This window comes from Dromaius novaehollandiae, chromosome 12 (genome assembly GCF_036370855.1).
Source record: "Dromaius novaehollandiae isolate bDroNov1 chromosome 12, bDroNov1.hap1, whole genome shotgun sequence".
NCBI lineage: Eukaryota > Metazoa > Chordata > Aves > Casuariiformes > Dromaiidae > Dromaius > Dromaius novaehollandiae.
The window spans coordinates 574,217-586,804 of NC_088109.1; the positions used below are offsets into that span (position 1 = coordinate 574,217).

The 12,588-nt window shown below is 59.6% G+C and overlaps 1 protein-coding gene across 3 annotated transcripts in view; it reads right to left on the reverse strand.

Moving 5' to 3' along the window:
- LOC112989436 (semaphorin-3F) overlaps positions 1 to 12,588 on the reverse strand; it is a 39,345-nt gene that overhangs the window by 3,474 nt on the left and 23,283 nt on the right. For 2 of the 3 annotated variants that reach the window (XM_026110593.2, XM_026110592.2), the window contains exons 3-12: positions 9,269 to 9,429; positions 8,896 to 8,958; positions 7,981 to 8,100; positions 5,998 to 6,087; positions 2,862 to 2,955; positions 2,303 to 2,422; positions 1,209 to 1,348; positions 996 to 1,110; positions 613 to 682; positions 161 to 305 (exon numbers count right to left, since the gene is read on the reverse strand). In XM_026110593.2, coding sequence (XP_025966378.1) covers positions 161 to 305; positions 613 to 682; positions 996 to 1,110; positions 1,209 to 1,348; positions 2,303 to 2,422; positions 2,862 to 2,955; positions 5,998 to 6,087; positions 7,981 to 8,100; positions 8,896 to 8,958; positions 9,269 to 9,429 — 1,118 coding nt within the window. The remainder of the gene's footprint in view (positions 1 to 160; positions 306 to 612; positions 683 to 995; positions 1,111 to 1,208; positions 1,349 to 2,302; positions 2,423 to 2,861; positions 2,956 to 5,997; positions 6,088 to 7,980; positions 8,101 to 8,895; positions 8,959 to 9,268; positions 9,430 to 12,588) is intronic. The other variant, XM_026110595.2, reaches the window with a different exon arrangement.

The following is a 12,588-nucleotide window of genomic DNA, read 5'->3' on the forward strand; positions in this document are numbered from 1 at the left end:
CCATAAGCCAGAATCAGTTCCCTGTCACGGCCAGGGCCTGAGCTGCCCCGGGCACAGGGAGGGCATTGGCTCCATGGTATGGCTGGGCACACGCAGGTCCTCTTCCCCACGCCACCCGCCGTTGTGCTGGCTGGAGACCTTGTGCCTGGAGGGTACTTACGGTGCCTGGCCGGGGATACGGCATTTTGCCTGTGTAGGGCATCCACTGGTAGTTGGGGCCCTCCTTGTGTGCAAAGGGCCCATTGAACACCATGCGGATGTCGGCCATGGAGTAGACACACACAGCGGAGCCTTTGAACACAGATCTGGAAGGAGGGGAGTCAGCACAGCCTTAGGGATTTGGTGTTGCCCTCAAGCTGGCGCTGCCAGGTCCCCTGGCAGAGCAACCCACCCTGCTTGTGCTGTGCTGCTCCAGCATTGCCAGGCCCCCAGTCGGGCACTGCATGGCAGCTGGGGGGTGCCGACCTCGGCCAACCCTCTAGACTGCTTCGTGGCGTGGGCGGCTCTGGCCTTGGTGGGCACCCATGGGCAGTGGCCCCTGGAGCCCACAAGCTAGCCTTGGGACCCCATGTGGGCACGCGGTATGGCTGCCATACGAGTGACGGCACTCACCCTGAAGCAGAGAACACAGCATAGATGACGGGATTCTTGGTGTCCTGTGTCTGCTGGATGAAGACGTCCTCTTGGGACAGAAGGAAGAGCATGTCACCAGCAGGAAGATGGGCAGGGACCACCTCGCCACAGGCACCAGGGCAGCAAAAGGGGGCACCAGGGTCAATGTAGCTCCTGGCTCCTCCGGCCTCTCTCAGTGAGAGGGCACGGTTGGTAAGAGTTGGGGGCAGCAATAGACTCCTGGCCTTCCCCAGGAGACAGAGTGACAGGGAGATGGTGAGTGGAGGGAGTGGGGGGAGTGGGTGCAGAAGGACTCTAGCATGGGGAGATATCAAAACAATCCCGACCCTTCTCCATCCCCATGGACCCCTGCCCACACTCACGGAGCTCATCAAAGTGTGTTTCGATCCCATCGGGTCCCGGCACAGAGCAGACAAGCCGGGCCTTCAGGAACGTGCTCCACTTGTTCACCAGGCAGCAGTGGCCCCCGTCATCATTCTGTGGCAGAAGGACCCCCAAGATGAGCCCCAGGCATGTCACCACCCCATACCCATGCCCACACAGTCCCTTGCACGGCCACAGGCTGGCACACGTACCAGGCAGATGCGCCCGATGCGGGAGTAGACACCTGGGCTCTGCGGGGCATCAGCCGATTTTTCCCGGAAGAAGAAGTAGAGTTTGTCATCATTCCTCTCGCTACTGTCGGGGATGAGCTGGGCATGGACGAATGCTGGGTCTGGAATGGCATGGCTTAGTCAGCCCAACAGCACTTCCACCTGGCCCAGGTGATGCCAGCGCCCCCTGAACCCACCACAGCAGGATGCTGAGCCCCCCAACATGGACCCACCCTGAAAACCACTGTGGCAGTCACAGGGGTAACCAACTCTCAGCCATGTCTGAGGAACCAGGGGCTCCAGGATTGCCCCTGAGATGGGTCTCTTCCATGGTCATCAGTGCTCCAACGTCTGCAGGGGATCAGAGCATCCTTAGCCCCAGGGTCCAGGGCTCCAGCAGCTCCAAAAGCAGGGCTATGGGAACCAGTCTCCCCCCTCAGGGGGATCCACACAGTTCGGCAGGAAGCATTTCCCTGCCATCCATCAGCTCGTCCCCAGACCATGCTGACAGCTCCCCCTCTTCGGGTTACTGCCCCGACAGCTCCCAGGCCCAGCAGGATCATCTGATATGTTTACTCAGCTGCCTCAGCCGCCCCGTGGCTGGAGGGGCTCCAAGGGGGGGCAGGATGAGTGCTCGGGGTCACTGATTGCAGGCGACATGGTTGACATCTCACCCCTGCATAAACCCAGGCATGGGTCCCAACAGAGCCAGACTATTGCCCACCAGCTGGCCAGCCCCACTGCCCAGCAGTGGCACCATTGGCTGTCTGTCACCATGCTCCACACAGCCATCCCTCCATCTGTCTGTCCTAGGAGATTCCCACCATCCATCCATCTGTCCATCCAGCCATCCATCAATCTGTCCTCAAAGAGACCTCTTTGGTTCCCTCTTCCAGCCCAGATTCCTCCATTCATCCATCATCCATCCATCCATCCATCCATTCATCTGTCCATCCATCCCACACCACTTGTCCACCTTCCCATGCTGCCTACTGTCTCTCTAGCCTATGAGAAGGATGCAGCATGGTGGGGTTGCTGGGAAACAGTAAGCTGAGCCAAAGACCCCCCAAACTCACCATTGAGCCAGCGTGAATTGTACTGGTCTGTCCTCATGGCCGTCTGCTTGCCCATGGTGCGGAAGATGGCCGCATCAGTGCCCATGAAGTCGATGTAGACACCAGCATAGAGCTCCTCATCTGCAGATGGGAGAACAGAGATCAGCTAGCCCCATGGGGCCCCCCAACTCACCTGCCTGTGCACCCCCAACTCCTTTCTTTCCCACCCTCAGTGGTCCTTCTCCCACTGGCTCCAGGATCTGTCCAGCCCTGGTCCTGGCTGTTAGCCCTGAGGCAACATGTGGCCCAAGAGACACTGCCCATGGCTATGCTGAAGAGGGAGGCTGTTACTGGCCTGTAAGGAAAGCCGCTGTCTGTGGGATCAGGACTTGCCAGATGCCCAGGGACACCTTGACCAGCTGCAGCTGGAGCAGGCAGGGGGAAGGGGCAGGAGCTCAATTTCTTGGGGATATTTTGGCAATGCAGAGTGGGATGACTGGAGCAGCTCTCCTGCCTCATCTGTACGTCCCCCCCTACCTATCCCCAGGCAACATTGGCCTTCCAAACATACAGGACTCACTTATTAATGCAGAGACGGTGTCTACTTTGGGGTCATAAGAGCACTTCCCCTTGCCTGACTCCAGCTTGTCTGGTTCCAGGTAGAAGATGTAATCCTGGAGAGGGAAGCAAAGCAAGAGTGTATCACAACTTTCCCTTCCATCCCTGGGGCACTTTCCAACGCAGAGGCCAGCTATGCCTGCTGGAAATGCAGCTTCTTCTGGAGGTGGAGCACAGCAGCTAAAAAACACTGCCTGCTGCCAGAAGGACCAAGGACACGCAGTGCCCAGCATGGATGTGGGTAGACCACTTCAGAGGTCTGTAGGACTCCCAGGAGGGCTGAGGCCCCAGTGAGCTGCTTCTCTGATGTTGCTGGATGCAGGTCCGTCCCCTCCACAGCACTGATCCATTGCTGCTTGGAGACCCACCAGAGCCACCAGGCTGAAAATGGGGCACCCCCCACATCTCCTTCTTGGCAAACACAGCCACCCTCCAGCACTGCTGCTTCCCAGCTGCCTCCTTGGTCCAGGGGTACACGGGCCTGACTGTGCTGTATGTTTCAGAGGCTGCTTTTTTACTGTTCCAGGAGCCCCCAACAGCAGCTGCTTTGACAGGCAATATTCAACCGTGGGCACATCTCTGCTGCCAGACCCAACGTGTTCCAGTGAGGAGCAGTTTGCCGCCTGTGAGTGGTCACCGCTGGGATGGCATCGCCACAAGGTGCTGAGCCTGGTCCTGCTGGAATTTGGAGCCAGCTGCCCTGCTCTGTTAGGAGAGACTCTCCCTGCTGTTGCCTCTGCTTTCTCCAGGCAAGTGACACATGGAAAACCCAGCACCACCGCACACCCCCACGCTAGGCACTAAACCCAGTCTGCCTCATAGAGACACACACGAAATTGGCTGTTACAACAGTTTGGGGCATACAGGGCTCCCAGGCATGCAGAAACCCAAGGAAGCAGCACCAAGACAGCCCGTCCATGCACAGCACCTGCCAGGAGCCCACGTGGCAGCCTGGGCCACGCAACAGCCCTCAGTGTGCCTGGGCACTCACCACAGCCAACACAATGACGCTGGGCCAGCAGAGCTGCCCACTCATCCCACATCCTGGCTTTGAAACAGGAGTCAAAGACATTGTAACAACTGCTCCCCCGAGGCCTCTTGAAAGGATGAGCAGAGTCTTCGCAGGATATCCAGGATCCAGGAATACAGTACAGGACAGAGAGCTGATGGTTGGGAAGTGCAGAGCACTCTTCTTCCCTCCACATGTCTTCCACCAGAGGATTTGCTCATGAAAGCTCTTCTTGGTCCTGTGGCCTGAGCCCAGGTGAGCAGCCAGGGCACACTAGCCAAGCCTGGCAGCCCAGACCCCAGGGATTGGCTTGGACCAGGCACAGAGACAGCCCCAGCCCTGGTGCCATGTGGGGCTGGCCCCTTGGCACAGCCATCCCCACAAACTCCTCTGCCAGGGTACACACTGGTGCCTCACCAGCCCCTGCTCCCCTGAGGTGGGCAAATGCTTTAGTGGGATAACTCAGCTCTCAAACACACCCCTGGCTCCGACTGCAAAACTTGACCTGTCCAACCAGGCTAGACCAGCTAGGCAAAAAGAAACCTGCAAGCCCATCCCAGTGCCAGACCTGCCCGTTACACAGAATGGCTTGGTGGATGCTGGGACAGCCTTTAGACTCTCATTGCTCAAAATGCATTGATCTTCCTGGAAAGCAGGTGCCGACAACCCCCGTAAAGCTGTCCCAGGCATGGCGAGCTATATTTGTGCAGGAGCAGGGGGTTATGGAGGGAGGAAAGGTAGTGGGTGCCAGGCAGTAGCTGGAGGAAATCAAACCAAAGCCCTGCCTAGCATCAAATTTCCCTAAAATGAGAGGCTGGGAGTCCTGCTCATTCACCTCCCAGGGCCAGAGACTGGAGATGTGCTGAGTGCTCAGGAGAGAGGGTGGCATTCACTCTGGCTGCGACCAGAGCCAGTCCAAGGTGAGGGCCTGTTGAGATGGAATAGAGGGTAAAAGGAGGCAGTTGGAGACCAAACATGCAGTGGCTAGGGTGAGACGAGTTATGGAGGTCTTAGACCAGTTCTCAGCCCAGGTCCAGGGCAGGCCATGAGTAGGGGCAGCCTGCATGGGAAACACTCCTGCATTTTTCCTTCAGCTGGTGGGCACTGCAGCCCTGTCCCTGGGTCAAGCCCATCAAGGAGAGGAACAGGAAGACCTTTTGGGGCCCCTAAAGGATTGCCCTTGGCAACAGCGTTTCATCAGTTGGTCACGGGAGAGCAATGGAACCGTCTCAGATCAGTGTGGCCAGCCTCTAACAGCAGCATGAGGCAAGAGTGCCCCCAGCCACCAAGATGCTCATGGCTGATAGCAGCAAACTTTCTATCAGCCAACCTTCCTCCGAAGGGGAACGGGATGTGTGTGTTTGGGTTGCAGGGGAGAGTGAAGTGTAGGGGAGATACAGGTCTGGCAGATGATACACAGGACCGCGCAGACCCCATGCCCATGCACTGATCCATATTAGTCTGGAGGAGAGAGATTCAAGGGGGAGACACTGTCAGGACAGGCTGGGTGCTGGGAGCCCCCTTGAGAAGCTGGTGACACTGTTGCCTCTCTGATCCTGCTTGCCTGCTCTAATGAAACCACTTCTGCTCGAGGAAGGTGAAGCAGATAGCTTCACCCCCTGCCCGTGGGCACCAGCAAGGCAGCTGTTCAGTGCCGTTTTGGTAGGCCCTACCTACCTACATCTTCTGTACATGGGTTTTGCATTGTCCCTCATGAGCGGTGCCATCTCCCATGGCTCTGTCAATGCTTGGCTCTGCTTGAAGGGGCACAGAGGCCCTGGGCACAGTAAAAGCAGGCTGGGGAGGGACTGCCATCCCTGACAGTGTCCCCCACAGGGATCCCTGCTAGGCATGTGAGAAGGAACGAGTTAGTGAGAAGAGAGAGAGGACACCAGCCTTGCTGCTGTAGGAAGCTTTGTAGAAAGGGGAAAGGAGACTTTGCCAGGCACCCCCTGGCAGGGGGCACCCCTGACCCTGGGGGGCTGCAGGGTTGGGAACATGCCAGTGGGAGGGAGAAAGAACCCTAAACTCAGGTGTGCCCACAGGACAGGTGGGCATGGCTCTGGCGGGCTCCGAGACCGGTTCCCACCTTGCTTTCCGCTGGTCTCGGGCTGAGGGGGCCGTCGGCTGATCTGCTTTCCCGGCCTCCCGGCTGGACGGGCTGGCTCAGCGGAAATCCCTGGGGAAAAGGAGCACGGCAGAGAGTTAGCACTGCGGGGGGGAGGAGGGGGGGGCAGGGCCACCGCAGGGTGTGTGTGTGTGTGAGAGAGCACCAAGAGCAGGGGCGAAGGGAGCATGCTGAGCAGCAGAGAGCCACTTTCCCATTCAGATCCCTCCCAGAAAGCTCCCCTCTGGGCAGTGCTGGCCAAGGTGACCCACATGTCCCAGCCCACACCTGAGAGGGGGGCTGGGACGGGGCAGGAGCACTGACAGTCCTCACTGAGTGGGCAGGGAGCGAGAAGATGGGCTTTGCCCCCTCCAAGAGGTGCAGCTCTTTCCCAAGACGAGTCCAGGTCTCGTAGGAGTGGTTCCCTGAAGCCAAGGCCAGCCTGGCATGCGGCAAGAGAGATTGGCAAAGCTGGCTCTGCCATTGCCCATCCAGCTGGCCAGAGAGGGCTCATGCCCCAGAACACAACAGTGGGACCAGCCACTCAACTGGAAACTCCCTTATGGAAGAGTGAGGCCCTGACTCAGTGGTTGGGAGAGACGGCGAGACAAGGAAAGCTATCGGCACTGTGGGGTGAAGCAGCGACATGAGGAAAGCTATCGGCACTGTGGGGCTCACTGGCCCCAGGGCTCGGGATCCTCTTTCTCCACTGCATCACACTCTCTGGGACTGAGACTGGAGCACTGCCTCTGCATGCAGTTGGAGGGGAGACATGACAGCCTTTTTTCCGGGGGAGCGCATTGCTACTCAATGCAACAGGGGTGCCATGGACCCCTCGATCCTCATCAAATGCTGCAGGGCCCATGAAGTGCTGCCCAAAAGCCCAATCCAGGAGTGGCGCTGATCCGTATCAATCTCTCTCTACACCTGTGCCTCTGTTGGGCAGGCCCCTTCCTCCATGTACAGCACCATGCACCAGACTCAGAGCATGGCTTATTATGACCAGGCTATGCCACATTAGAGGGCATAACCCAGGATCTGCAACACTAGCACTGAGGGGACAGACACCTTGCGGAGGAGTGCGGACTACCAGTTCAGCAAGCAAAGTCCCCCAACTGTCCTTACCGCAGGCCACGGCAGTCACTCAGGGCACCCTTTGCCCCTTTGCCAGCACTTGGAGAGACCAGCTCCCTCCTGGGACCCTCCTGTCACCATGAGGCCACCCAATACTGTACAGCTTCACAGCTGCCCTCTCAGCTTACACCACGGTTGTCAGTATGAGGATCTGGCCAGTGTCATCCTTTCTCACCAGCACCTGGGAATGCCACAGTGCAGGGCACAGACGCAGCACCGCCACACATTCTCATGCACCAGCACAGCCCGTGGCAGCAGTGCCCCCTCCCTATGCCAGCCGCAACACCACAGCGTGCCCACCGCATCCTGGTGGCCTATCCATGCCGTTTCTCCCTGAGAAATGCCAGCGCTGGTGCAGTGCCAGGCGCTTTCCATCCCCTTGGAGAGGCCGCTCCATCCCACGGGCGTTCATGATCCACCAGCGGGTGGAAAGCCGCACACAGGCATATCCCACACTCTGTTCAAGAGATGCCGGCGGATGCTGTTCAAGAGGAGCCCGTGGGGCAGGAGGGTCGAAGCTGGTGCTGGTGTCCGGCTGGGGCAGCCCAAGTCCGGTGTGAAGAATGATCCTCAGGCCTTGCTCTGCAGAGATGGCTCAGCCACACTCAACAGCACGGTAATATTAGCTACAGAGTCCTTGGTGCACCCAAGCCAAGGCCAGCAAGTCTCTGCTCCCACCATCCACTCCCCCCCTTGAAATCCTTCTGACACTAGCCCAGGGCACAGACCCAGCCATGCCCAATGCCCTCCTACATCCAGCTGCAGTCCTGAGATGGCAATGCAGACACAGCCAGGCCCAGGCTCAGCCCCCTCAAACCTCCCACCCCTCACCTGTGCTTTGCGCCCACGGTTGACAAAGGCACAGATGGGATTGTAGGCGCCAGTGCCACACACGTAGAGATGGGTCCGGTTCCACGGCTGGATCAGGCGGATGAAGTTGCCGCACTCCCCCTGGGAAGCAGAGGGAGGCGGTGGCAACCACAGCAAGGACATGGAGGGGCCCAGCTCCCCTTGCAGCTCACACACCCAACAGGGAGGGCCTGGGCTCACTGGGCACAGACCCTTCCCTCCAAACCTCATCCTCTGCACTGGGGCAGGCACTGCGGGGTACAGTTGCCTAGGCATGGAAACATCTGCCCCAGGAGGAAGAGCCAGAGAGCAGGAGGAGGCAGGCCAAGGAGATGGGAGGCTGGGAGGCTGCTGGAAGGCTGGTATGGATCTTGGGCAGGCACAGGTCATGCATTGGCAAGGGGCACAGGCTGGCATGGGTCATGGGTTGGCATGGGACATGGGTCATGGGTTGGCACAAGCCTGGCATGGCTGAGGACACAGTTCTGGTATGTGGGAGGAAGCAATGTGGAGACCTTTGCCTCTGCAAGGAGACCCTTGCCTTCTTCCTAGCACTTGCCCAAGAAGGCCTGCCAGAGCCTGCGTGGCCAGGCAGAGGGGCTGGCAGGACATGGTGGGACATCTTGGAGTGCCACTCTGTCCTGACATGGTTGCAGATGCTGCCCGGACAGGCCGAGCTGCAGTGGCCCTCTGGGGATGGGATTTCAAGGGGAGGACATGAGGACATGAGGCCATGAATTGTAGCCCTGTGCTGGCCACCAACCTCCCTGAGGCTTCCTAAAGTGGATTAGTGGTGGCCATCAAAACCCCTGGGGTGTCCGTGGCCATGGCCTGTGGCTCAGGGCTCTAGAGAGCTGGCACGGCACAGGCATGTCCACCTGTCACCAGCACACTCACGTTGCTGTTCTTGCCTGACAGGATGCACTCCTCAATCCTCTGCTGGGAAGCGGGCCAATGGATCTGCAAAAACACAAGCAAAGGGGAGATCTGCACTCACAGCCTGGCTTGGCCCTGGCCTTGAACTCTTTCCCGACCCCTCTGCCATCATGGAGCAGAGACGGATCCTCCTCTGCATGAACTCTCAGCCAGTGACCCACATATAGTGCTGTGCTACGCTCAGACCACAGCCTCCAAAATGTCTGCCTGGCTTCGGATCCCTTCAGCCCACAGCCCCGTGACTGGGGCGCTTGGCTCTCCCCGTGCCACCCTCTCCTCTGGTAGCCACCCCGGGCCCAGCCCTCTGCTTCTGTTGGTGACAGCACGCGCTTACGATGAGGGGCTCGCGGTTGATGTCGTGCAGGTCCAGCGAGAGGACGTAGTCCTTGCTGCCCACGTACATGCGATCGTGGTCCTCGTCCTTAAGCAGGATGCGGTAGTCACTGGAGTTGAGCAGGAAGTTGAAGAAGTGCGCGGTGCCTGTGGCCTTCAGCTCTGCGGGGCAAAGGGGCCCACATCAGTGTGCCAGTGTCCTGTGCCCATCGTCCTCCTCCAGTGCCACGCCTGCCTCACCATTTGGGCACCGGTCTCCAGCTCTACACAGCACCAATCCCTGCCCATTCCCAGTTGGGGGCCCCCTTGCTGGTCCAGGACCCATAGGAGAAAGATGGGCACCTTCCGAACCCGTTGTGCCCATCTGCACCTGCTGCAGTGCCCCGTTCCCCCCTCCACGAGCCGGACAGACAGCCCAGCAGTGAGCACCACGATGCAGCCACCTCTGGGGCAGGGCACATACCACAGTGTGCGATGCTGGACAAGCACAGGAGATGTTCACTTCCAGCTGGGACAGCCAAGGGTAGCTTGGACACAGGCAGGGGGACCTGGGCTCACCTGTCAGTACCCAATGCCCCTGCTAGCAGAGCCCTCCACTGCAACATGGCCCACTGAGTGACTCTGCTGTTGTGGGCATTGCCAGGGATGTTGGCACTGATGGGCGGGCAGGGCAGGGGGCACCCACCCTCTTGCATCCCAGGCAGCCAGAGGGCATGAAGCAGGCCACCAGCGTTGGCCCTCACAGGCTATTTTAGGAGGTGGCTCTCTAGCAGCCCGGCTGGTGGAGGGGTGAGAGCAGAGTGGAGACCCTGGCAAGGGTCCCAGAGGTGCTTCCCGCTAAGCTTCTCTGGGCTACAGCAATCCTGGTGACAGCTGGCTGGGTGCAAGGGCTCAGTGCTGGTGCTCGAGGGTGGGGGCCACGGTGTCGTGTGGGTGGCAGTGCCAAATGACAGTCCCTGTGCCAGGCGGGCAAGGAGATCACCAGGGTCTGCAGGAAGGCGCTGCCCACCCTACTCAGCTTGGCCAGCTCCAGCACAGCACCAGGATGCACTGCTGGGCTGGGGAGTCACCTGGCATTCCCCACCCTGCCCTGCAAGCCCCCGCTAGCTCACCTGGGTCCCTTGCTAGCTGAGACCATGGGCACATGCCGGATGGAAGGCAGCCCCAGCCAAGAGCTGAGGAAGGGAGCAGATTTCCCTGGCACCCTGGACAAGCAGCTGTGGCTCCCGAAAGCTCTGCTGTCAGCCCTCTGGCCAGCTGACCCTGTCCCCTCCTGTCCCAGTTGCCTCACAGATGTGTCCCTGTGCCCCAGACTGGCCACCAGCCCCTCAGACAGGGGAGCTGAGACCCAAATTATCTACCTTCCAGGGAGGGGAAGGAGAACTTACCCCCCCATCCCGCATGCCCCATCCTCCCCCCCACTTTGGGAAGTTATTTTTAGCCTGAGTGTGGGAGAAATGAGTGAAAGGGGATAATGAGGGTCATGAATATTCACAAGCGCAATGAGGCAGCCAGATGGAAGGCAGAAGTGCTGCAGATGATATGGGTCGGTGCCAGAGACCACGTGGCAGGGGCCAGGGCACAAACAAGACAGAGGAGAGCAGGTGATACCTGCCCTGTGCACACTGCCTGGGCGCCTGGCTTTCCATCCTATCTCCAGGCAGCTCTCCCTGGGCCCACTGCCTTCCTCCATCCATCTCCAGTGCCCAGGGAACCCACAACTCCTGCAGCAGTGCATGGGCATGACAGCAAAGGTGGATGCCACCCCATCTTGGTTGCCATCCCTGTCAGCTGCCACCCCGATTAGAGGCCATCTTGGTCAGACACCATCCCCATCTACAAGATGTCACCTCAATTGGATGCCACCCCGATTGGATGCCACCCCCATCAGATGCCATGCCACAGCCCCTTCTTGCATGGGGAGAGTTTTTCTCTCCACGCAAGGGCCTGTTCTTTGCACCCACCCCAAAGACAGCTGCTGTGGACAGCTGTACAGGATTGGAGCTGGAAGCAGTCCCCATGGATCCCATCTCTCCACTGCATGAGTAGAGCACGGCCCCCTGTAATGCCTGAGGGACATGCAGAACACGGTCTCCACCAAGAAGGAGCAAGTTGGTTTCCAGGCATGGCTGGGCACAGATCCAGCATTCAGCCGCTGTTCCCAGCTGGGATGCCAAAAGCCTGAGATCTCTCTGACCTTGTGCTTCCAAAACCCATGGGGACATCCCAGAGGTGCTGCCAGGGTGCATGCACCGCCCTGGGCACAGAGTCCCCCAGCCCCTGCCCACTCCCACCATGGGGCAGAGCTCACCCCCAGTTCTTTTCAGCCCCATTGGGACTTAGGGGTCTGTCCCCCTTGGGGAGCGAAGCAAGGGGAGAGACGGAGGCAGGCGACAAGGCTGAGTTCTGCAGCTTGGCATCCCGGTGTTGGCAGAGGGCTGCCCCAGGCTGGGGCCAGGGTGGACACGCACTGCACTGAGAGCAGGTCTCCTCCCAGCTCATTGTGTGCCCACATCTGAGGGCCTCATCCTGCACAGCAATGGGACCTGCCGGGGGGGTTCTAGTGGAGAGGCAAGCACCTCCAGAGCAGGCTGTGCAACCACCCTTCTGCCCAGCCATGGGCCTGTGGGTCCCGGGGGAGCTGGCACCAAGAGCAGCACAGGGGTGTGTGGGTGCTGACAGAGCTATGGCCTGGGGGATGTGGGTGAGTCTGGCAGCTGGGACACAGACATGGTGCCAGGCTCCTCAGCATGAGGGCTGCTGCCCACACATGCCCAGGTGCCCCACAGGGACCCAGCACTGCTGCAGCCCAACACAGCATGAGGACCCGGTGCAGCTACTGTCCCTTGGTGGGCCACGGGCACAGAGCCCAGAGCAGGCACACCCAGGGTATGATTCAGCCACGGCTCTCACAGCGGGTTTCCTCCCTGGCCTCGCTGGGCACACTTCACTCCGGGAAACGGCGTCACGGGATGTGACATCAATCTCTCCGTTCCTCCTCCCCACAGCCCCGTACTGACCTTGAGGGTCTGCCGGCCCTGCCGCCACCAGCGGGGCTTTCTCAAGGGCAGACATGGCGCTAATTTGCAAAAAGCCTTGCCCTGACCTCCTGCCAGTGGGGCAGGCTGGCCAGGAAGGCAGCTAACGAGGGGTAGGCTAACGAAGCACAGCTTGCAGGCTCTGCTTGGGGCTGGGACGGACAGGGTATGCGTGCATCATGCAAGCGTGCGGAGGGGTCCGGCTGCTTATGGCTCTGGTGTCTGGTTTCAATAAGACCATGCATGAGTGTTTTTGTTGGAGGCGGGGGTATGGACACAGTTT